General features: G+C 31.4%; 2 protein-coding genes across 2 annotated transcripts in view; one reads left to right on the top strand and one right to left on the bottom strand.

The window, feature by feature from the left end:
• Positions 1 to 8,900: 8,900 nt before the first annotated feature.
• Positions 8,901 to 24,588, bottom strand: part of LOC111057441 (regulating synaptic membrane exocytosis protein 1-like) — a gene marked incomplete at its 5' end in the record, with an annotated part of 91,435 nt that continues 75,747 nt past the window's right edge. Inside the window, 4 exon segments of the mRNA XM_039444631.1 lie at positions 8,901 to 9,422; positions 12,643 to 12,741; positions 15,313 to 15,377; positions 17,260 to 17,368. Coding sequence (XP_039300565.1) covers positions 9,121 to 9,422; positions 12,643 to 12,741; positions 15,313 to 15,377; positions 17,260 to 17,368 — 575 coding nt within the window.
• Positions 9,275 to 10,832, top strand: LOC120355885. Its single transcript, XM_039444630.1, has 2 exons — positions 9,275 to 9,402; positions 10,356 to 10,832. The coding sequence occupies exon 2, from the start codon at positions 10,390 to 10,392 to the stop codon at positions 10,741 to 10,743; it is 354 nt and encodes a 117-aa protein (XP_039300564.1). The 5' UTR covers positions 9,275 to 9,402; positions 10,356 to 10,389; the 3' UTR covers positions 10,744 to 10,832.

Consider the following 24,588-nt stretch of genomic DNA (forward strand, 5'->3'; position numbering starts at 1 on the left):
TCAGTTGATTTCTCCAGTTGATATTTTGAATATGAAACTCTTTTTGGATCTAGAGTTTTGATCAAGAGGTTTCAAGGATTCCATGCAATTCTTCCCTTCATACAAAATTCTCCATTTATTTTTTATCATTCTCATGATAAACCGTTAGGCTATAGTGAGGTACACGTTATAACGGCAGAGGAGAAAGATAGGAGATCAACGTTGCTGATCCTCTGTCTTGTCAATGCTTTCTATAGACGGTAGCTACTGATACAGGTTTAACCTTCCGGCAGTCGCGCTGTTGTAAAAGGTACAACAGTGTCAGTTTTTTTGCTGCACAAGACTACTGAATGGGGTGGTGTCAGTGAATGAGTCACCTATGTATTCCAAAACTTTCCCCCCATCACTCCACTGAGTTGCAGTATGAACCGAGCAATGGTTCAGTCTTTAGGTGCCATTTAGTCGCGACAGTGCATAAGTTGCACTGTGCATAAGATAGGGAAAAACTGTATCGGGGACTGTAAACGAACCAATAACACAGAATTGCGATGGCTTTGCTTGATGTACCTTATTGGGCTATGAAATGGTAATCATCCAAATGTTCATAGGCGTAGAATAATCCAAGAAGATGGAAAAATGAATTATTTATTTATTTTTTTATACAATTACAAATCATATGAATATGATCGGGATAGAACAACAGGCATAGCCCAAAACTATTATGTTCCCAAATTTTGATAAATAATAAAATGTCCGAAAAAATAGGTTATGTTCTTACTGAGGAAAGTTAAAGTTCAATGTTCTGTCCAAAAATATATATATATGAGCTAAAATTTTTGAATTTAGAATAATTAAAATACCAAAAGATAATTATAGTCGAATATTGCACTTAATATCACCGCACTTTGAATAAATGAAGCTATTTCAGAAAATAACCTGATATACAATTAATTAATATGTTTCGACAGTAAACAGAGTACATATAACACTTGGAAAATTGGATGTTGTACAAAATACAACACGCGACTGCTCGTGTGATTGAGTAGGGCGCGACTACCGGAAGTTCAATAATGTAATAGTAACTGTTTATTCTTGTTTAAAATAATCAATTATATTTTATTAAGAAAGAAGTTATATTTTTCAATTATTTCATAATGAATTTTCATAAGTAAGATGGAATATTTTGTTGAATCTACATTGTTGAAAGATCGTCTGGCAACAGAGCAAAGCGAGAAAGGGATAGCGCAATCCGTTTTGTTGAATGATAGACAAGGATAGCAATACCATTGCCAATCAAACACTGCCATTATAACGTGGACCTCACTATAGCTAAGCTACACACTCATCGTTTATAAGACGTACGATTTCTGCCGTCCTTATAAATTCTATCAGATTAAATGTAACTTGACAAACATCATCTGTATAATCTAAAAGAATTTTTAAGGACGTTCAAAAATCTATGTGTGTGTAGCTAGCTGTGGACCTACAAGAATCTGTGATGATTCAAAAAAGTCTGAATTCGCCCACTGTAAATGTTTGAATCAAAGCATTTTTCGCCGTTACATAAACATGTAAAAGTATAGATGCGTACAGATTTACGCGCCGCGAACATGAGCAATTCACTTATAAAATCAGCTGATGCCAAGCTTTTTTGACCAAACGACGTGAGGTCTAAGATTCAAGTCGACGGTTTGGCATTCCTCTTAATGTTTAAATGTTTATATGTAGCGCATTTAAGGCGAAACGCGGTAATAGATTTTCATGAAATTTGACAGGTATGTTCCTTTTTGAATTGCGCGTCGACGTATATACAAGGTTTTTGGGAATTTTGCATTTCAAGGATAATATAAAAGGAAAAAGGAGCCTCCTTCATACACCAATATTAGAGTAAAAATCAGACTATAGAATTATTCATCATAAATCAGCTGACATGTGATTACACAGATGTGTGGAGAAGCCAGTCTATTAGGTACTGTATTTGTATAAGGTCTATAGTTTCAATCAAAGACCTTGAAGAGGTATGCATCTTTAAGCTGGGTTTACATCTTATAGATTCTATTAGATTGAACGCAAGTTGACAAACACACATGTTCATCATGTGTATGATAAGTTATGTTCAATCTAATATAATCTATAAGGATTGAGTTATTAACATTTTGTTGATAAATTTGGTCTAATCGCAGCTTTAAGGTCTTTGGTTTCAATATTTTGTTTTGCAGTCATGGTATTATTATGCGTGTCCATCAGTATCAATATTCTCACATTCGAAAAAACTGATTTAATAGGTGATTAAAAATAATCAAATGAACTTAATAATGCTGAAGAAATTATAATATTTTTGATTGAAAAAAATTAATTTTTATTAGATGGAAAGATTATCACGGAACTGAATGAATAATATATAAATTCTGGAATAGAAATATATTCTATTCATTGTTTAAATTAACATAAATATTAATAAATTATGGAACACAAATTCAAACGTGAACTGATTTTGTTAACATTTGAAACAGTTGACATCAGGTACTTGTGGATGAGAATACTGCGTGAGGTCTACTGTTCACAGAACTACTAGTATATCTGCATCTTACCGTTTCTGTAAAAATACAGATATAATCAGCTGATTAAAAGTGAATTGCTCATGTTCACGGTGCGTATATCTGTAGGCACCTTTTGATTGATAAATCTATTCTAGAAGACAGGAGTTAAAACATTAGCAACTATATATATGCTTGATATGTTCATCTTTTTGAACAATATTTGTCAATAATATAATCAATAAAATGTCAAAGCATTGATGAAATATTGCATCTCACATTAATCATTTCAGTAGTGATAGAGTCAAGAATTATCCATTATTGTATTAACTATCAACGATGAATTCATTATTTGGTGTTTATCCTGATTTCAGTGAGATTTTTATTTGGAATTGAATCAATCATATAGAAATTGTAATTCTGATTCAGTCTTGTAAATATTGGCTGATATTCATACAAAATGTGAGAGATAATATTTTTTACAACATGAATATAGGCCTAAATATAAATTCAAAGGAATTTTTTGTGCTATATACTGGATAATAATATTCTATATTCAATCAACATATATACTTTTGATCTCTTCAACAATACAATCAGAATCTAACAATCATTATATATATTTTTTGATAATCTTACTTATTCTATAGGAATGTTAACATCAAAGTATGGTGGAACATATACATTGGTGTTTTCTGTAGACACTTATTTTCCGATAAAAATACTACTTTTTTATGTGTTATACTAATATAATATGTTATGATTAATATCCATACAATCTTTTCTCATCCAAGATGAGACTTCTCATTTATATTCTAATTAAGTTTCATACTCATGTGTACTTGACGCTGCTTGGATTTGTGAATTGTGTTGCTGAAAATCCACATATTGAAGATTGGAAAGCTTCTAATTCATTGTGTCTTAGTAAGGACAAAACTCAACTTTTGGAATTTGGATTTAGATCACAACCTGACAATGCAAAGTTTCTTAGTATCACAGTTCAAAACAATTCAAAATGGGACTTACACATCAAAATATTATGTGGCAAACTGTCGAAGGGAATTTTTATGTTAAATAGATTGAAGTTCATTGTTGATAAGAGTGTTTTAGTTTCAGTTTTTTTTTGCTTATCTTCATTCTCATTTGTATTATGGTGTTGTTGCCTGGGGTAATGATACGAATTTAAAGAAACTATTTAAGAAAAAAACATTTTTTATGGGGAGAAATTTTTTCAATATACTTTCTAGAGAGTTGAAAGAAATAGAGGAGGTTGAATACCTACAAAAAAATTGAAGGAATATTTGGTGGGACTATCCCTATACTCTTTGCAGGAGTATGTCAATTTGACTGCAAGATTTTAGAATCTTGTTTTTTATCAAAATTGGTGACTTCTTTATGTGTAAAGGATGATTTTTGTGACGATATTAATAATTCTTGTTGTAATTTGACACTGTTCAGATGTATTTTGTGCATTTTGATGAATAAAGAAATTTTCAATTCAATTCAATTTGTGTTACAGAAACGAGCAGTAAGGGTCATTGCTAATGTGAATAGTCATTTTCATTGTGTAGATTTATTTAATGAATTCAAGATTTTGACAGTGCCAGCTATTTACATTCTTGAATGTCTTATGTATGTAAAAATTAATTTAGCAAGTATTTCTATAAATAGCAACGTTCACAACCATTAAACTAGGAATTCTGAATCTCTTGGAGTGAACCAGTGCAATCATGTAAATACATTGAACTGCTTTAAGAAGTTTGGTATAAGATCTCATAATAAGCTTTCTTCACATTTGAAGGAGCTAGAAGTGCGTAAATGTAAGAGAACCATGAAAAATATTTCAATAGAAAAATGCCCGTATAGAATAGGGGAGTTCCTAATTTGAGGGTATTTTTGTTTGCTGTTTGTATGCTTGTGTGAAGCTGAATTGATATTTCTCTGAATATAAATACTTTTTCTTACCACGTTTAATTTATGACGTTGCTATGTATTTGTATATAAATGTTTTTTTTCTCGCAATAAAGAAATCTTGAATCTTGAATTACTGTTAGTTATTTATGGATATACAATTCCAAAAATGGGCCCATTTTTAAAGATCATATCTACTAAAGTACATACATCACTAATTAGAAATGAACAATCTTCATACGAATGATAATTATAGAGAAAATAACACCCCACACTTTTTCCCAATAATTCCATTATTAGGCCTACATTACATTCCATAATCACAATATCAAATTAATAATTGGGAGAGAATCAACAGGATTAACCGTGATTAAATCCACGAGAACCAATTATTAGAGAAGGCGTTTTTGAAAAGACGGGTTTTAAATTAATCACGGTTAAAATTTAACCGGCTTTTGTGCAACCAAAACTGTTTCCCTCCATATTTTTGATGAAAATAGTCCAAGTGAGTTTATGGAAATACTATTATAAAGATCACAAAAAATTACAGTCCAAATATACACTATACTAAAAAAAATTGTGTCTAGACTGATCAGAAAGATGAACCAAATTAATAATTATTACACCGAAAATGCATTAATAAATTGAAAAAAATTAAAAATTAAATCATGCTCTTATTGAATTCTCCCTAATCATTGGTTTAAAGATTGATTACAGGATAGGATAAGTAATTCAGTGAGTTTAATATTCAAAAATGAGTCCATCATTGAAAATAATCCTCTACGATTGATTGAATATAATTGTTCATTTTTCTCTGAAATCCTTATGGATCCTAATGGTCTTCATATAGAGGACAATCCAATCGTATAAAGTGATATAAATATAAAGAAAATAAAAATCTCAGTACCTTTTTTTTAAAATATTTTATCACAACATGTTTCGGTCATTTATGCCATTTTCAAATGACCGAAACATGTTGTGATAAAATATTTTAAAAAAAGGGTACTGAGATTTTTATTTTCTTTATATTTATATTACAAGTAGCCCTATACAGGAAAGAGATAAAAAAGTGATATAATTATTTTCTCTAACCATTGGTATAAAGATTGATAACAGGATAGGATAAGTAATTCAGTGAGTAGGTAATAATATTTAAAAATGAATCCATAATTGAAAATAATCCTGTTGATTGATTATAATTGTTCATTTTTCTCTGAAATTCCAATGGATAAAATGGTCTTCATATAGAGGACAATCCAATCGTATGAAGTGGTATAATTATAATTTCCAATTTCTTCCAAATTGAGTCTCCACTGCAGTATATTTGGCTTAACACTGAGAATCGAAATTGAAACAAAATTAGGAAATTGAAGAAGTTTTGGGTAATAGCCTGTTTTTTCTTCTCCGACTATTGTATTGTTTGCTGTATCTGATAAATAGATAAATTAAGGATTGATCAAGAATTCTTAACTCCACTTTCATTGTGTAATGTTCAAATTCGAATTAATTTATCAGAATACATAACATGTATTTTATAGTTTTTCCAAAGTTTGGAATTTTCTAATTAATTGTTATTGATTTAATTTAGTTTAGAAGTATTTTTTTTTAATTTAAACATGATTTTTGTGTGTTTTGAATTGTAAATTGAGTGTGTAATTGATGAATGTTAAGTGACACATAACCTAGCTACATTTGGACTGTTGTATAAATTAGAATTGGAACCGTTTTGGGCTTATAAGCCTGTGGTACTTTTCTGTAAGTTGGGAAATTCTGAATGATTAAATAGATAAATAGATGTATCCACTGTAAAGTTAAAGTCGTCTTTTTGTGGTTGGTATACTAGCAAGTTATTACCTTAATTTGGGGGAAAAATGGCCCAAGGATCGCCTTATTATTTCTCTTCCAATGTAGTTACATTGTTATATTTGAACAAATGGATAAAAATCAATATACCATCGTAAAGTGTACGATTAGGCCTACATTTTTCAATAGCACTAATATTTCGACATTACCATTGTTTAGTAATATCTTCGTTGTGCAATTTGTGGAGTGATCCGTGGTCTAGTGGATAGAGTGCTTGCGTAGCAGCATAGAGATCCCGGGTTCAAACCCTTTCAAAATCAAAAGTTTTTTAACCAGATCACTCCCGTGTTATCGGGACAATAATTAACGGACGGGCACAATTAACGTTCCCATCCGAAAATAACACAATAATAACCACTTATCATGAAAGCAAAGCTTATCATGTTCCCAAAGTACATTTATAGGACAATATTATATATAAAAACTAACGAATCTAGATTCCCACGGCAAGTAGATATACATAATTACAACACAAGAAATAAAAATAATTTTACAATAAAGAAACACAATAAGGAAAAATATAAACAAAGTCCAACATACATGGGAATAAAATTTATTGGTTGTCTCCCAGGTTGCATAAGACATGAACCTGATAGATCAAAATTTAAGGAATTGCTGAGAGCATATTTGATGGATTTAGCATGCTACAGTATAGACGAGTTTACTGTAAATGAATTTTATACAGTCACTAATTTCTCTTGAGCTTTAAGTTAGTTTTTAGTTTTTGACTTTTTCATGTACATTTTCATGTATGTTTTGGAAAGAAATAAATGATTGATTGAATTACTGTATCTCGGTATAGGTAAACTTGATAAACGTGGAGGTATGATGAACTTATAAATAATTATAAAGAGGTATTTGATAAACGTAGATAAATATATACGTGTATTTTATAAAATAGAATTACATTACCCTTTGAAATTATTCTAAAATTGATGAAATTAATCTATTATTTTATAAATTTTAAAGAGTACCTACTATAATTCTATTTTATAAATAAAAGGAAGTAGCCCTGTTTTCATACATTTTAAGAAATTATAGGTGTGCTGGTGTAGGAGAGTTGAGATGCTCGTTTTTAGAAATTACTTTATCTCAGTAGGTATGAGTCCAATCACCACCTCCGTAAACAAAGTCGTAGTTCATTCGTGTGACGTCAGCACAGGTAGGGCTCCTACACCAATAGAAACACTAGCTGATATAGATCAGCTGAAATCGACGAATTTTTATTAGTGTAGGAGCCCTACCTGTACTGACGTCACACGAATGCACTACGGCTTTGTTTACGGAGGTATAGCATCTAGAATAATCCAATGCATCTAGAATAATCCAATGCATCTAGAATAATCCAATGCATCTAGAATAATCCAATGCATCTAGAATAATCCAATGCATCTAGAATAATCCAATGCATCTAGAATAATCCAATGCATCTAGAATAATCCAATGCATCTAGAATAATCCAATGCATCTAGAATAATCCAATGCATCTAGAATAATCCAATGCATCTAGAATAATCCAATGCATCTAGAATAATCCAATGCATCTAGAATAATCCAATGCATCTAGAATAATCCAATGCATCTAGAATAATCCAATGCATCTAGAATAATCCAATGCATCTAGAATAATCCAATGCATCTAGAATAATCCAATGCATCTAGAATAATCCAATGCATCTAGAATAATCCAATGCATCTAGAATAATCCAATGCATCTAGAATAATCCAATGCATCTAGAATAATCCAATGCATCTAGAATAATCCAATGCATCTAGAATAATCCAATGCATCTAGAATAATCCAATGCATCTAGAATAATCCAATGCATCTAGAATAATCCAATGCATCTAGAATAATCCAATGCATCTAGAATAATCCAATGCATCTAGAATAATCCAATGCATCTAGAATAATCCAATGCATCTAGAATAATCCAATGCATCTAGAATAATCCAATGCATCTAGAATAATCCAATGCATCTAGAATAATCCAATGCATCTAGAATAATCCAATGCATCTAGAATAATCCAATGCATCTAGAATAATCCAATGCATCTAGAATAATCCAATGCATCTAGAATAATCCAATGCATCTAGAATAATCCAATGCATCTAGAATAATCCAATGCATCTAGAATAATCCAATGCATCTAGAATAATCCAATGCATCTAGAATAATCCAATGCATCTAGAATAATCCAATGCATCTAGAATAATCCAATGCATCTAGAATAATCCAATGCATCTAGAATAATCCAATGCATCTAGAATAATCCAATGCATCTAGAATAATCCAATGCATCTAGAATAATCCAATGCATCTAGAATAATCCAATGCATCTAGAATAATCCAATGCATCTAGAATAATCCAATGCATCTAGAATAATCCAATGCATCTAGAATAATCCAATGCATCTAGAATAATCCAATGCATCTAGAATAATCCAATGCATCTAGAATAATCCAATGCATCTAGAATAATCCAATGCATCTAGAATAATCCAATGCATCTAGAATAATCCAATGCATCTAGAATAATCCAATGCATCTAGAATAATCCAATGCATCTAGAATAATCCAATGCATCTAGAATAATCCAATGCATCTAGAATAATCCAATGCATCTAGAATAATCCAATGCATCTAGAATAATCCAATGCATCTAGAATAATCCAATGCATCTAGAATATACTGTAGAGTATTCTAGATAAATTGGGTGAACCTAATAAACGAGTATAGCTGTGTCGATGTGTGGTAGATGTTGCAATTTTTCTATTGTTGTAAATAAATGAAAATGTTGGTTTTCAGCTGACGTCAGCACAAGTCGTCACGGAGAGTCGTTGCTATCAGAGCCGAGCGTCTGTATGGGAAAGAGCGGATACCAGCCTGTAGTGAGCGTCGTCAGTCGCACCGCGTCCAAAGCCACCTCGGCGCCGCCCAGGCCGACATTGTGGTCGAATCCGCCCTGTTTCTCCCACAGCATCACCACCAGTGAGCGGCCCAGAACGTCACACGCCGAGTAGCGCAGCGTCTGCCGGAACTGCGGCTCCAGACTGCCGCGTACCGCGCGCGTCTTCCGCTTCTGTAGCCAGCGTTCACCGTCGCGCAGGTATGTCTTCACGTATGTGTCTGAAAAAAAAATCAATCAATATTTATTCAAGAACCGATTGCACAAAAGTAAGTTAACTCTCAATCCAGTATGCTAGTAATAACAAATGTCAAGACTCATTTATTTCGCCTACATTCAATCATTTCTGCAATATATGGAATGAAAATTTGATGTGGAACATACTCAAACCACTTGGGAAAACTTTTTGTGATTCAAAAACACCTTATAAGAACTATATTGGGAAAACCCAGACTCGATCCAAAAGAGTACCTGTTTGGTGAGCTAGATGTTTTAACTGCCAGGCAGCTATACATAAAAAATTCAATCATCTACATAAATAAACATATGAATCTTTTCAACCTGCGTGTTTCACCGTATAACCTCCGTCCCTCATCTATCAATTTCAAAAATACAGATAATGTGTTATCAATTTGTAGAAAACAATTTTTATATAAAGTATCAAAGCCCATCAATGTTATTCCAAACCATTTCATCACTTCTAGTGAATTTAATAGAAAACTGTTAACTGAAATTCATACATGGATAATCTGGAAAAATGTAATTTTGGCATAAGGTAGGTAGCTTTTATCTAGAGAGATTTCCTCACAGCTCTAAGGACTTCCCATGTAATTTTAAACTATTCTTTACTTTCCCGTATGCCTTCACTCTGCTCTATCTCTTCCCTTCCTCACCCACTTTTTCTCTTCCCGATTTTTCATTTATATTCAATTATTATTTTCTTGCACTGTTAAGCATTGAACACTTTGCCTGTTCGCTCAGGTTCCTTCGAACCTTGCAGGGACTTCCCGTTCTGTTTTTGATATAGTTATGTAGAATCCTATTCGATGTTATTTTTCATTTTCTATTGTATTTTTTCTTTTATAACTATCTTTGTCATTGTCTCTTCTTACCTACGGATTACTTTTCTGGGGCACGTCACCGGAAATTATCAGGGTATTCAGAGCACAGAAGAGAGTGATTAGAATAATGCTCAAAAAACCGCCTGGAACTCCATGTAGAGAATTATTCCGATCAACAGGGACGCTCACACTACCTTGCCTGTATATTCTGGAGTCTGTAGCATTTGGTCTCAAGCATGCATCGACGTGGACAAGAGGTGCTGACCTACACAATTATAACACGCGCTCAAGGAACACCTATCGAATACAACAACATAGGACATCGTTCTACGAGAAAAATCCAATTCACATGAGCCAAAAAATGATCAACTCCCTGCCGCACCATCTTAAGGACATTGACAATAGAGTGCAGCTCAAGAAAAAATTGAAGGACTGGCTGGCTGATAAGTGTTTTTATGACATGAATGACTTTTTGTTGTGATTTTATTTTTGTAATATGTAATTTTATTTTGTAATATGTGACGATTGCCAAATAACTTTATTGTTGTACATGCAAAGAGTAATAAATTCAAATTCAAATTGTAATTATGTTTTTGGGACAAATAAAGATTTGAAGCCTGATTAGATGCCACAAGAACCAATCACAGAAGCCTACTTCTCAGATCAGTTCATGTGGAATTAATCAAGATTGAAATTCAATATGTCATTGTACAACCGGTTCAACCGGTTTGTACTCGAATGTGTAGCCTGTACCAGCACGAATAGTTCATAAACGAACTCACAAACTTGGAAAACCAACACAATAGTTATTTGTATATCTAGAGTGAAAAGTACGACTTCTTCTCTCTGTGGGAAAAAGTTTGAAGCCCAAGGCAAAGCCGAGGGCAACAATTTTCCTGAGGGAGAAAAAGTATTTTTCGCTCATGATGTACACAACATTTTTCCTCCATCTACATTTTTTGTTAGAAACTGCAAATAAAACCATTTTAATAACTTACGTATTGGTGACAATGTTTCCTAACAACATAACCTAAATCTTAAACCCAAAAACCGGTCGGCTGATTGGTACTGCCGATTGCGCTATCTATCAGCTAAAGTTGTAAAAATTATATCAGCTGAGCGGCTACCAAAAATGGCTGACTCCAGATAACGCGTTTCAGATTTGAATTTCAGATCAAAAATATTTGTTGGCTGGTATTTTGAATAAAATAAAATATTTTAAAAATTGTATAAATTTTTATCGTCTACTAATATTAAGAATATAATATCATACAAACATATATTACATGAGTTGATCAAATTTCTTGTTGTGGTATTGAATTCAGTTGACTCAATGACATACACCTCTATTACGCTTTCTCATCTGAGCTTAGACCTTCTAACCTATTACAATGTAAGTTTCAAAATAGAGATGCTTCCCATGTTATTTAAATGGAGTCACTTTTCCTCCCTAGGGAGTTTTTCTGTTTTTTACTACCGAGAGCGAAAAAGTGACACTTTAGTATTATGTTTCAGGGAGTGAAGTAAGTACTTTAGACAGTAGGTGGAGGAAAATTATTGTTTGTTTGTTTTCAAAAGCTTCCAAGAGACTCTTATCAGAGTATAGGAATTGTCAAAATTTATAATACATACGGTTACACAAAAAAAGAAGAAAATCACACAAAGGAACCCTCTCTACACACAAACTCTTCCGCGGTAGTATTATTTATCATTAAACCCACAAACTTCAAGAACAATTGTATTAAAATAGTGGCTGGAAAACAATAGCGAGTAGAATACATTCTTGTATAGTCTGTGTATTTTATAAGATCAATATGTTTGGAATAATTGAAACCAATTACCGCCCTTTCCCAAAGTCCTATATTTTTTCAAGGAGAGACACTGAATCACCTCCGCTTTCCAGTTTTTTATAGAAGGAATTTTTCCTACTAGAAATAATACGACCTTATGGTATTTAACACCACCGTGATACGAACTATCAAATGCTCTCTACATCATAAACTCTATTATTGACTATAGTGAGGTTCACGTTATAATGGCAAGATGGGGAGGAAGATAGGAGAACAACGTTGCCAATCCTCTGTCTTGTCAATGGATGACGGTAGCTGATACAGGTTTATTGATGTTATATTAACTGTTCATCCTCGTTCAAAATAATCAATTATATTTTATCAAGCAAGAAATTATATTTTCAATAATTTCATAATGAATTTTCATAATTGAGATTGTTAATTGATTATTGAAAGACGATCTGGCAACAGTGTAAAGCGAGAAAGAGATAGCGATATCCGCTTTGTTGAATGATAGACAAGGAAGGCAATATCATTGATAATCAAACACTGCCATTATAACGTAGACCTCACTATAGATTGATAGCTACCTGGTGGAATTTCCCCTTCAATGCCTCGCGCACATATGACTTCCACCTCCAGTTGCCCCTTTGTCATCAATAAACTCAGCTTTAACTCGGCTTGATGAACTGAAAACAAAAATAATCAATCATCAGGAAACTAGGATGTCAATCAATAATATATCATATCATTGGATTTTCATAATATAAGCTATTTATAATAGTTTTCTCTGTGATATTGCAAAAGCATTTTATATTATAAAACTGAATACAACTTGCTTTCAAAATTCATAATTTTTAATATTATGCTTCAACTATTCAACGATAAAATGTTTAAAAACTGTGACATAAATAAAGATGTTTTACCGGAATTTAAAAATCCGGTAAAAACCTAAAATTGGGATAATTCAATTTGATTTTTGTTATCAAGCATGAACTGGTTTTCATTGATTATGTATTTTAATGTAAACCGTTTTGGGTGTATCCCGTATAGCTTAATATTGAATAATATACATTGTATTGTGAATATTGTATTGGTGAATAAATAAATATAAATATAGGTAATTTCGGAAAGACGTAGCTTGAGTCCACATCTGTTCGATTTTATGAAGCGACAGTAGTTCAGCTCCACGAATAAGTCACTTTCTATATTGTAAAACATATGAATCCATAAATTTTCATAGTATGTATTATGAAATTCCCAGAAAGATTCATTGTCAGTTATATAATAAATCATATTATTGGATGTTTATGATATACCTAGGCTATTTATAATAGTTTTCTCTGTGATAGTGCTATAGTATATTTCGCACCTAGGGCCGAAAATGAGACTTTTCCGGCTCGAAATCGGTTTTCAAGTCCGAGACCGTAGGCCGAGGACTAGAAAAGATTGAGAGCCGGAAAAACATTTTTGCCCATGGTGAGAACGTTATTTTTCGCCACACAGAAAAATAAACAATATAAATATGAGAATAATTGTTTATTAGGCACTTCCAAAAGAAAAACAGGAAGATCATAACTCTAGCAAATCTGAATATCAGGAAATTGTCCAAGTATTTTTGTTTTTTATTCTGATTTGTCTAAATAACCTAAAAGATTATGTTCAATTATGTAAGAGGTTGAGTTTATACTTTTTATTCTTCCAAATGACAATAAGATGATATTATTATAAATGTTTTGATTCTTGAATAATAAACACAAATAATAAAACGTTTTTAGATCAGCTGTTTTAGCACACTTGAAATTTGGCCAATCTGAATGTCAATGTCAACAATGCTTGTTGTCATTGACTTCGGAAGTTTAGGTTAGAAGTTCTATCCTACTCTGAAAATCGAATTTGAATAGTTTATAATATATATCTTATCTGTATTTTATTCATCCAAATAAAATGATAGTATCTTATTGCAGAATACTTATTCAATTCTAGAAGCAAAAACTGATTCCATTTCATAAACCATTTTGTAAACACGTTCACATCAAATCAGAATCAGCTGACTTCAAGGTTATTTTACAGCCCTAGGGCCGTAAAACTTTACCGGCCTGGTCAGAAAACAATCATTTTCGGCCTCCATATGACGCACGAAAACCAGCTCATTACATCCAAGTGGGGCGAAAAAACATTTTATATTATAAAACTGAATACAGCTTGATTTCAAAATTTTCAATATTATGCTTCAACTATTTAACGATAAAATGTTTGAAAATTGCATCAGAGAGTTTAGAATGTATAAAATTCACTTCAGATACTGTTTCTTTTTAAATTTACTTTAAACACTGAGATATTGTGATATCTATATCCATGATGAAAACACTGAGATGTTGCCAGAGATATCACTTATTTATTGAAAAATTACATAATATAAAATGTTTCAACACCAAGTTATCAATGGTCTAATCTTCAATGTGAAAAAGTTTCAGCACTGGAGATGACACGATTGGTGTAGAAACATGTTTCTTATTTCACAATAAATTGATATTTTTGACAAAATCCCAGTGTTTTCAGTATAGAATTCACATTTTTTTCTCTCTGGCATTGCAGTTGTTTGACTTCACAAAAATCTAATTTAGATGAGGTTACAAATAGTCCGAAATAGTTGAATAAAAACACAAATCTGTCGTCAAGTTCTACACTGTTTTATTTAGTACACGACCAAGGTTTCGTGACCACACCGGTAACATTTTTAAGTTGACTGAAGCTTTAGTCGACTTTAGTCGTTTAAACCTTGGTCGTGTACTAAATAAAACAGTGTAGCATTTGACAACAGATTTGTGTTTTTATTCAATTAAGGAACGGTTCTACAATATTCACAATGACTCAGTCGAATTAGTCCGAAATAGGTTGAGTCTTGTAGTTGCTCACTTCACAAAATTTTCAGTACTTAATTATTTCCAAAAAGTAGATTTTTGAATTTAGATGCTTCAAAACCAATCATGGAAGAAATATTTCACATTATTATTACTGGAATAGGAAATATTCACATAAATTAAAAAAATAATGTTGCAGGATCAAAAAACAAACTTAATATTATTAATCAAATAGGCTATATGTTATCAATCAAATCAAATTAGTATAAAGTATGACTTTTAAACTTCTTTTCAGAATGGAAATTGAACATTTATAAAGTCTGACAAGTTTGGCAAAGGGTTCTCCTGAAACACAGATAGCTTTTTGAATCTTATTTTCTGAATTTTGTTACTCACTGATATTTTTGTATCCTCTTGGTTGAATTTGTCCTGGTCCAAGTGGTTTTGCATCGGTTTTTGTACTGCAAAATCCAAAACATAATAAAAATAATTATTCGAGATAATGGTAGCAGTCCTATAATACAGTAATAATGTATTGGTATTTTTTGATAGGTATCGTGCCTTGAAAATGTTGAAAATTTCTCATATAATAATGAATGCAAGATGAGACTAAAAGGTACTTACAAAAACATACCTATCATATAAATGAATCATCCACATCATTTAGGCTACAGAACAATGTTAATGATGATCATTAATATTATGAACATTCACAATAATCTACTTCTTCTCATAGAGTCAGATCTCCAGCCAAACTATTGAGTATTTTACAATAGATTTCTGTCCTCTTCTATCCTCGTATCTTAAATTGGATGTCGATATCTCCATCTCTAATATGATATAAATAGTTACCGTATTATTGATTAATTGATTGATTCATACAATAAGTACATCATAAAAATGATAGGGAGAGAAAAATAAGATAATCTTGTGCTATCCCTCTCTCAAATTTAGATGAGGAGTAGATTTTTAAATTTTTAAACATAGATTTCAGATTTTTAAACATAGAAGAAATATAGAAACATAGAATTCTCAATGTAAAATTCAGATATAGAGGAAATTTGAACAATTTCCCACTTATATCTCTCTAAGTATTGTATTTGTATGCCTTATTTCTGTATGAATAAACAATCATTCTCTCCTAAAACAAACTATTTAAAAAATAAGTAGATTTTTAAATTTTGATGCTTCAAAACCAAACATGGAGGAAATATTCACATTATTATCACTAAAATAGGAAATATTCACATAATTTATTAAAGAAATAATTTTGCAGGACCAGAAAACAAACTTAATATTCTTAAAGCAAAGCTGATAGATATCTCTATCTCTAGAACATTTTGTAGGTAGTCTAACATTGATTCACTCTATCTCAAATATTCATAAATTATGATACAGTGTTCCTCAAAACTTATGAGCCTGTCATATTTTTGTAAAACTGTTATGAAATAAATGTATTCATTCCAAATTTCTCCATCTATGAACTCTTCAGGGTTTATTCAAACATACAAAAATATCTTCTGAACTTTTCATCTCTGTCATGTTTATGTATTTTTTTTGTAAACATTATATTACGAATCAATAGTCAAAATTTCACTTGAATCTCAAAGGAAACTATTAAAATAAATATTCATTATTTATAAATAATATAATATTTATTATATCTTAAATATGGAATGAAATACGTTCTCTATAAACATCTTGTTTTGGATTCAATTATAAACTAAACTGTTATTAACAACATAGATTATATTAAAACTATTGTATTGAAACTATTCAATGATAACAATTATAATCAAATATCAAAATTTGAATGCTGTTAGTGAACAATGAGACTCCTGCTCAGGAAGCATAGTATTACAAAAGAGTTATAGAATAATATTGTTTTACAACAGGGTATATAGGGTATATTGAAAATAGGATAACAGGAGTTAGAAGAAAATTCTATAAGAACTACTCTACAAAAAAAGTACAAATAAGAAGTTAGTAGGAGTGAAGTGTCAAAAAATAAATCTATCATCAAATCATTACAACTAGTAAATTACCGGTGATTTACTAGTTGTAACTATTTAGTGATTGATTAATTTTTTGACACTTCACTCCGACTAACTTTTCATTTACTAATTTTTGGATAGTAGTTCTCATCCAATTTCTTCCCAGCTGCAGTTCAACCTATTAATACCAATAAATAAATAATTATTTATAGAGATGAACGATCATGAATAAATATAATATAGATGAGTGAACGCATTATTTCACGTTTGATTAGTTCATATTAATTATTTATTTACACGTTTCTATCAGTTTATTTAATCATTTTTATAGATTTATTTGTTGACAGACCTCATTTTGTCTTCTTCATCGGAAGGACTGCTACAGGTGACACCCATGTCAAGTTTCTCTACCACAGCTACCGACCCCTTCCTGCCTCGCCCCTTCCCATCCTTGCCTCCTGTCACACAACATCCAATAATCAGCCAAAAATACATCAATCTTCGACCATTTTTGAAAAATTCACGATGTTTAACCCTGTTTGTCTGTCTGAAACCTCATATTTCATGAACCATCACTGCTGTAAACAGTAGGATGTTGGAGTAATACATATAAATATAAGCCACTAAAGATATTACATAGAAATGATAGAGTATTGGTAACGTTGTTTTCCTATCTTTCTCCACTGCCATTATAACGTGGATCGTACTGTTCTTGAAGTGATCCTATTATGTTCAGGTAACAGTAGCCTACTCATGTTTATATATGTTTTAGAAAGGAATTGAATTCATCGGATTTGAATATTATTTGAAAAAAGGTAACTTTTAACCCGAAATTTTCTAATCTTGGGAGTTGAGTGTTGAAAAGGTTTTAGAGTTCTTCATAAAATACTCTCCTTTCTTAAGTCTTGTGATGAAATATGAAACTTAAAGCCTAATATACTCACCTCTAAAACCTGAAAATGTACTGTATATATGAAGTATAATATATATTTGTATAAAAAATACATTTATTAACTGAAAAAATATATATTCACACATGACTACTTTCTATGTTCTTTGTTTCTCCACACAAATCAGCAAAACCATGCTGCAGTTACGGTTGATTTTGAAGCATGAATAAATAAAAAAACAACAAATTTTGCAATAACTAAAAAGCAGAAGAGCAAAAGATGCAGCCAAAAAATGTTGCAAAATACAAAATTAATTTTACTTGAGACTGGTCAATGATTGCAGTTATTTGAAGCAATCTTATTGGCCTATGAAAGTATGTTTTTAGTATGGCATCTACGTGAAAGATGGTACATTTTGGTACAGGGTTGAGTATGGGTTGTTTTAATTTTTGATGTTTTATTGTTTCAATTTGATTTTTTAAATGTTCTTTATTTAGGTATTGAATTTGCTTTTTCATTCACTAATTTTCACTAATATAATTTAATTATTGTAGCTTAGTTTTTCACAGAGGTCACTGTAGAGAGAGTTTCAAATCCATTTGTATTATGACACTTCCCTCATTATATATTATTATATCAATGTTTAGTTTATGTTGAGGAGAATCATAGCTCATATGTTCAACAGGATGTGTGTCATGAATATAATACCAGGGGGAAGAACAATCTTGCTATAAACTTCTGCAATAACTCTAGGTCACAAAAAACATTTTACTACATAGCTATGAAGCTTTTCAATGCTTTACCTGAGAGGATGCAAAGTTTGCAGTTGAATGTATTTTCAAAAATTATCAAAAGATTGCTATTAAAGAATGCGTTCTATACATTGGAAGAGTATTATGACAGTGTGTGTTCTATGAATATCTTCCATGACAATTCATCATAAATGTACTGTAGTTATCACCTGTAATGTGTTTAATGTATTGAGATTGAGACTGTTATTGATTGTTATTTGGATTTCTTATTAGTTAATAGTGAGACTCTGTTGCACTTTTTGTGTAGCTGAGAAGTTGATATTGTGGTAATTATTCATATTGAATGAAAACGACTAAGAAATTGTGAAAAAAACACTGATTTATTGATAATTAGGAAGACCGGTTTCGGTTATTAGACCATTGTCAATCTCTGATAAACTGAGTATAGATAAACCAGTTCATCAGAGATTGACAATGGTGTAATAACCGAAACCGGTCTTTCTAATGATCAATAAATCAGTGGTTTTTTGACAATTTCTTAGTCTTTCTCATTCAAGACTCTGTTGCTTTTATGTTTAATAATTTTTGTTGATTTTGTATTCTTGACTTGTGTAATGCCCTTATGTCCTCAAGGGTTTCTGTAAATAGACAAATTTTGAATTAAATTTTGTGAATTCTGTTTAGTAGATCTACTGTTCAGAATTGATTAGATTTATTATTTTTAATAGGTTCAGTGTGCCACAGATATCACTCTGAAGCCACGGCTTAGGCTAGAGCTGTCAACAAAAAATGTTGTCCAGAAATAGGGTTTTTTCAAGAGAAGCTGTCAATTTTTTCTGTAGAAAACAAATTAAATGTTGCTCTGCTATTAAAGAAATCGGCAACAAATTGCCGAGATCTCATTTGACAACTCTAGTTTGAACATGACTTAATATTGGGATAGTCTGAGAGAAATCTTCTATAGCGAGGTCCATGTTATAATGGCAGTGTTTAATTAGCAATTGCATTGCTATCCTTGTCTATCATTCAACAAAGCGGATAGCTCTATCTCTTTCTCGCTTTGCTCTGTTGCCAGATGGTCTTTAAACAATGCAGATTTAATAATAAATTAACAAAATATTTCATCTTGATTATGGAGACTCATTATGAAATTATTGAAGAATATAATTTATTGCTTTATAAGATATAATAAAATTGATTATTTTAAACGTGAATGAACAGTTAATATTACATCAATAAACCGGTATCAGCTACCGTCTATAGAAGACATTGACAAGACAGAGGATCGGCAACGTTGTTCTCCTATCTTTCTCCACTGCCATTATAACGTGGATCGTACTTTAGGTCATCATTTTCTTGAAGTGATCCCATTAAGTTCAGGTAACAGTAGCCTTTTCATTTTTATATATGTTTTAGAAAGTAGTTGATTTCACCGGATTTGAGTATTATTTGAAAAAAGTAACTTTTAACCCGAAATTTTCTAATCTTGGGAGTTGAGTGTTGAAAAGGTTAGAGTAGGATTTTGAAGATCGGGATCAAAGTAAATTCAACTCATAAAAATAGTGTTATCTACTGAATCAATAATATTATAAATTTCAAATTATATTATAATTTAAAGGGCTTGAGACCAGATGATATTAATATGCACTAGTCCCCTAAGAATTCATCAATAAAAAGTAACGTTTAATACAGAGTGACACAGAATAACGGGAACTTTCAAAAACGCCACAAAACATTAGTGGGAAGGGAAAAAATGATTTTATTCAAACCAATGTAGAGTTCAAGACTAGCCATTTGAGAATTATTAATAACATCTATCACTTTTTGACAATTACTTCTTCAAGATGGCTTCCTCCTGCACGAATACACCCTTGAAATCTGTGTTGGCGATTTATCATTGATCGCTGCATCAATCAATCAATCAATTTATTTAGCCTGGCGATACAGTAGTACATAAGGCTACGTCACAAAATATTTTATAAAATTACGATACATAATAAAGTCATAATTAGGTCAAAGTACATAATGCATCATCTCATCTGGGATATTGCGGATTTCAATTTGAATTGTGTTTCAATTTTTAATCAATTCAAAATTATTGATGAAATTGTGAGCGAAACCCACTCTGCACGGCATTCAATGGCAACTGTATTAGTGAGTATAGTTTAGTAACCGTGTAATTTCACGATTAGGTTGTGTTTCCTGGTCGCATGATATGTCCACCTGCGATTTTCTGTTTATGGTGCTACCTCAAACCAAACGTTTCCACTTGACCAATAACTGTGGTTGAATCATAACAAACAATTCAAAATGAAATCAACAATATTCCAGCTGAAATGTTGCAGCAATCGTTCAGGAATTTCAACACAGATTTCAAGAGTGTATTCGTGCAGGAGGAAGCCATCTTGAAGAAGTAATTGTCAAAAAGAGATAGATGATATTGATAAATCTGAAATGGCAAGTCTTGAACTTAACATTGATTTGAATAAAATCATTTTTGCCTATCTCACTAATGTTTTATGGCGTTTTTAAAAATTCCCGTTATTCTGTGACACTCTGTATATTATTCTGGGTGAGGTCAATGTGATTGAATTAATTTAATTGGGTTTGTTGGACAATATTGGTAATTTAAGACCTATTTTTATGCCTGTCATAATTTATATTTTCTGAGTTTCTATTATTATCATTACGATTATTGTTGATAGAACTCACTTGAAAAGTTTTATTCAGTTTGTTGAACAAAATGTTGAAAAATATTGGAAAGTTTATGTACCGGAATGTAGTTTTGTAGACCTATCCTTGTCATAATTTTAATTTCTTCCTCATATATTATTATTAGCGTTATAGTTATTGTTGATGAGACTAATAAAAAAATCATCGAATACACAAAGCGAAGCACAACCAGACGGCTGAAAAGAGATTTCTCAAATATTCACCGTCTTGTGGAAATGAAAATTTTATGCACGTCCACAGCACACTTATGTGTAACTAGCTAGTCCAATACGATGATGATTATCCTTAAAAATTGACAATGAAGACAATAACAATGATTAACACTGAGTGCCAGTTGCACAAAGGCGGTTTAACTGGGATTAATTCCACGAGAACCAATAAAAGAATATCAAAAGTGCCTTCTCTGGTTGGTTCTCATGAAAATAATCATGGGATTAAGGCTGTGCAAAGGCTGAAAATAAACTCTCTACTCGTGATATTTTTCAATTTTTTTCGATTTGTATATCATTAAGCTGTTGAAAAAAGTTATCTCAGGAAAACATTTTTTTCCGATCATAACTTATTGAGGTATGACAGTTCGAAGTTTGTGTTTTTGGGACAGAACATTTCAAATTCGGTTAGAGATAAATCCATGAGATTCAGAGGATGGATTCTTCATGGTATTGTTGATCTAGTAGAAAAAAAAAATTCTGAAAATATCAATTTTTGAAAAAGTTATTATATTACCAAAAATAACTAAACAAAAAGTTATTTTTAGTAAATTGAATAACTGTCTTAAAAATAAATATTTTCAGAAAATTATTGTTTACTAGATCAACAATACCAAGAAGAATCTATCCTCTAAATCTCATGGATTTATCTGTAACCGAATTCGAAATGTTCTGTCCCAAAAACTCAAACTTCAGGCGCTCATATCTCAAAGAGCAATGATCGGAAAAAAAATGTTTTCCTAAGAAAACTTTTCCATTTTGATAGCTTAATGATATACAAATCGAAAACCCTTGAAAAATATCACGAGTAGAAAGTTTATTTTTAGCCTTTGCACACCCTTAATCACGGGATTAATTCCATGGTAACCAATCAGAGAAGCCGTCTTTTCATAAACGCCTCCTCTGATTGGTTCTCGTGGAATTAATGACGGTTAAAATTTAACCGCTTTTGTGCAACCGGGCCTTAGTTTTGTGAGTGATCGCAACATGGAGTATAATGAACATGTCCTTTGTTGTTACAATCTTACCTTACGTGTTTACTGTTTGTCAGCTGAAGGGCAAAGAGAGACAGAGAGAGCACATGTTTAGGGTGGAAAAAAGAAGAGAAACAATTTTTACAGGATATGGGTGATGTGGAGGTGAGTGTTATTTGGATTCTGTTATGCCATTTTACTGCATTTTGACCAAAAAATCATTTCCAGTTTTTGGTAATCATTTCCATACAAAATCTACGTGTGAATGAAAATATAAATCTAAGAAACCTTTTTAAAATTATTTTGTCACAAAATGTTTGGCCATAAACTTATGATGCCATTAACATATCCCTGAAGAAAAAATGACAAAATCTACGTGTTCTCTATCATTCAATAAGAATGTGACATCTCAATTTATAAAGGTATGAACTTCACAACTCATCTAATATGATTTACAAATAGAATAGAAAATTATGAAGTTCGGTTATCATTTTTGTTATTAGATTGTGCATAGAATGGAAGAAACAACAAAATATAGAAAACATTCATTGCAAAACTTATTAGCAGCTCCAGCAGTTATTGAAATAGTTATTTGTGCAACTAGTGCGCAAAGTGACAGTTTGCTGCACCGAAAGAAACGTTTACGCACGAGCCGTAGGCGAGGGCGGAATGGTTTCTTGAGTGCAGCAGAGGAACTTTGCGCACGTATTTCACATCAAATTCTTCCTACAGTTACCATTGAATATGAGAAGTGGTTGATTATGGGTGAAATGATGGCTGAAATCCATTAAATGTTTGTCTGTATAATTTTGTTATTAATAACAACTTTAATTTATTTTGAACTTGATAATCCAATTGAAAATTAATAATCGATAATATTTATTCAAATTAAAAATTAAATTCATCCAATTAATTTGAAAATTTGAATAATTTTGAGTAAATCAAAATTAATTAAAAAAAAAAAAATATTATCTGAAATAATGAATAATTAGTAATATTCAAATGTATAATTTAATGAGTTCTCATTTTTATTTATAAATCTGAAAAAATATAGATAGAACAAATTCACATTCAAAATACACGCCAACAATGTCAACAGCTGATTGGGATGGCTGCAAGATAATATGCAAAGTATTAAGAGTATGCAAAGTAATACTTTGCGCACTAGAGCGGAAAAGTGATTCTTTGCGTTCTGTAATCAGTACAGGAATGGTCACTTTTCAAGGTAACTGTAGGAAAATATTTTTTTTATGTAACTACGATAGCCTAAGAACGCAGCTCAAAGCTTTCAGCTCATTTTCTACCAATGCATCAATAATTTGATTTGTCACAACATTTGGTTGCAACCTAAATTTGGTTTTCATCAAGAACTGCAATTATCAATTCGCTATGGTAATACATTAAATAAATAATGATTAGCAGTCTTTAGCCTATTTGAGAATATCAAATTAGAACACATGTTTACAACTAGATGATACCATCGAGAAACAATAGCGTAAGTAGATATCCAATGGTATAGGGCGTTTATGTCGCAACTTTTACTGTTATCTCAAGCCGATTACTGTCGATTATTGTAGATTTTTACTGTTTTGGCCGGGTGAGATTGAATGAACGGCACAATATGAGGGACTGCCAGCGTCACAAAGCTTTTTGGGAAAGAACTACGTGGACTATCGTCTTGAGATAACAGAAAAATTAACCCTAACAGAAAAATACCCTATACCATGGGATATCTACTTATGCTAATATTAATGCTATCTTATGATACTTATAATACTTATTAATACTTAATATATATTGAGTATTAAGTATCAATATAGTATATTAAGTAATAAAACTTGATACTCTTATAATACATATGCTATCTACTTATGATAATATTTTGATGAAGTATCCATATTGTGGTTGCTATCCTAAAACTATAGTGAGGTCCACGTTATAATGACAGTGTTTGATTGGCAATGGTATTGCTATCCTTGTCTATTATTTCACAAAGCGGATAGCACTTTTTCTTTCTCGCTTGATCTGTTGCCAGATCATCTTTCAACAAAGTAGAATTGATAAGTAATTAACAAAATATTTCATCTAAATCACGTAAATTCTTTATGAAATTATTAAAA

The sequence above is a fragment of the Nilaparvata lugens genome, unplaced genomic scaffold (assembly GCF_014356525.2).
Source record: "Nilaparvata lugens isolate BPH unplaced genomic scaffold, ASM1435652v1 scaffold512_2, whole genome shotgun sequence".
Classification (NCBI taxonomy): Eukaryota; Metazoa; Arthropoda; class Insecta; order Hemiptera; family Delphacidae; genus Nilaparvata; species Nilaparvata lugens.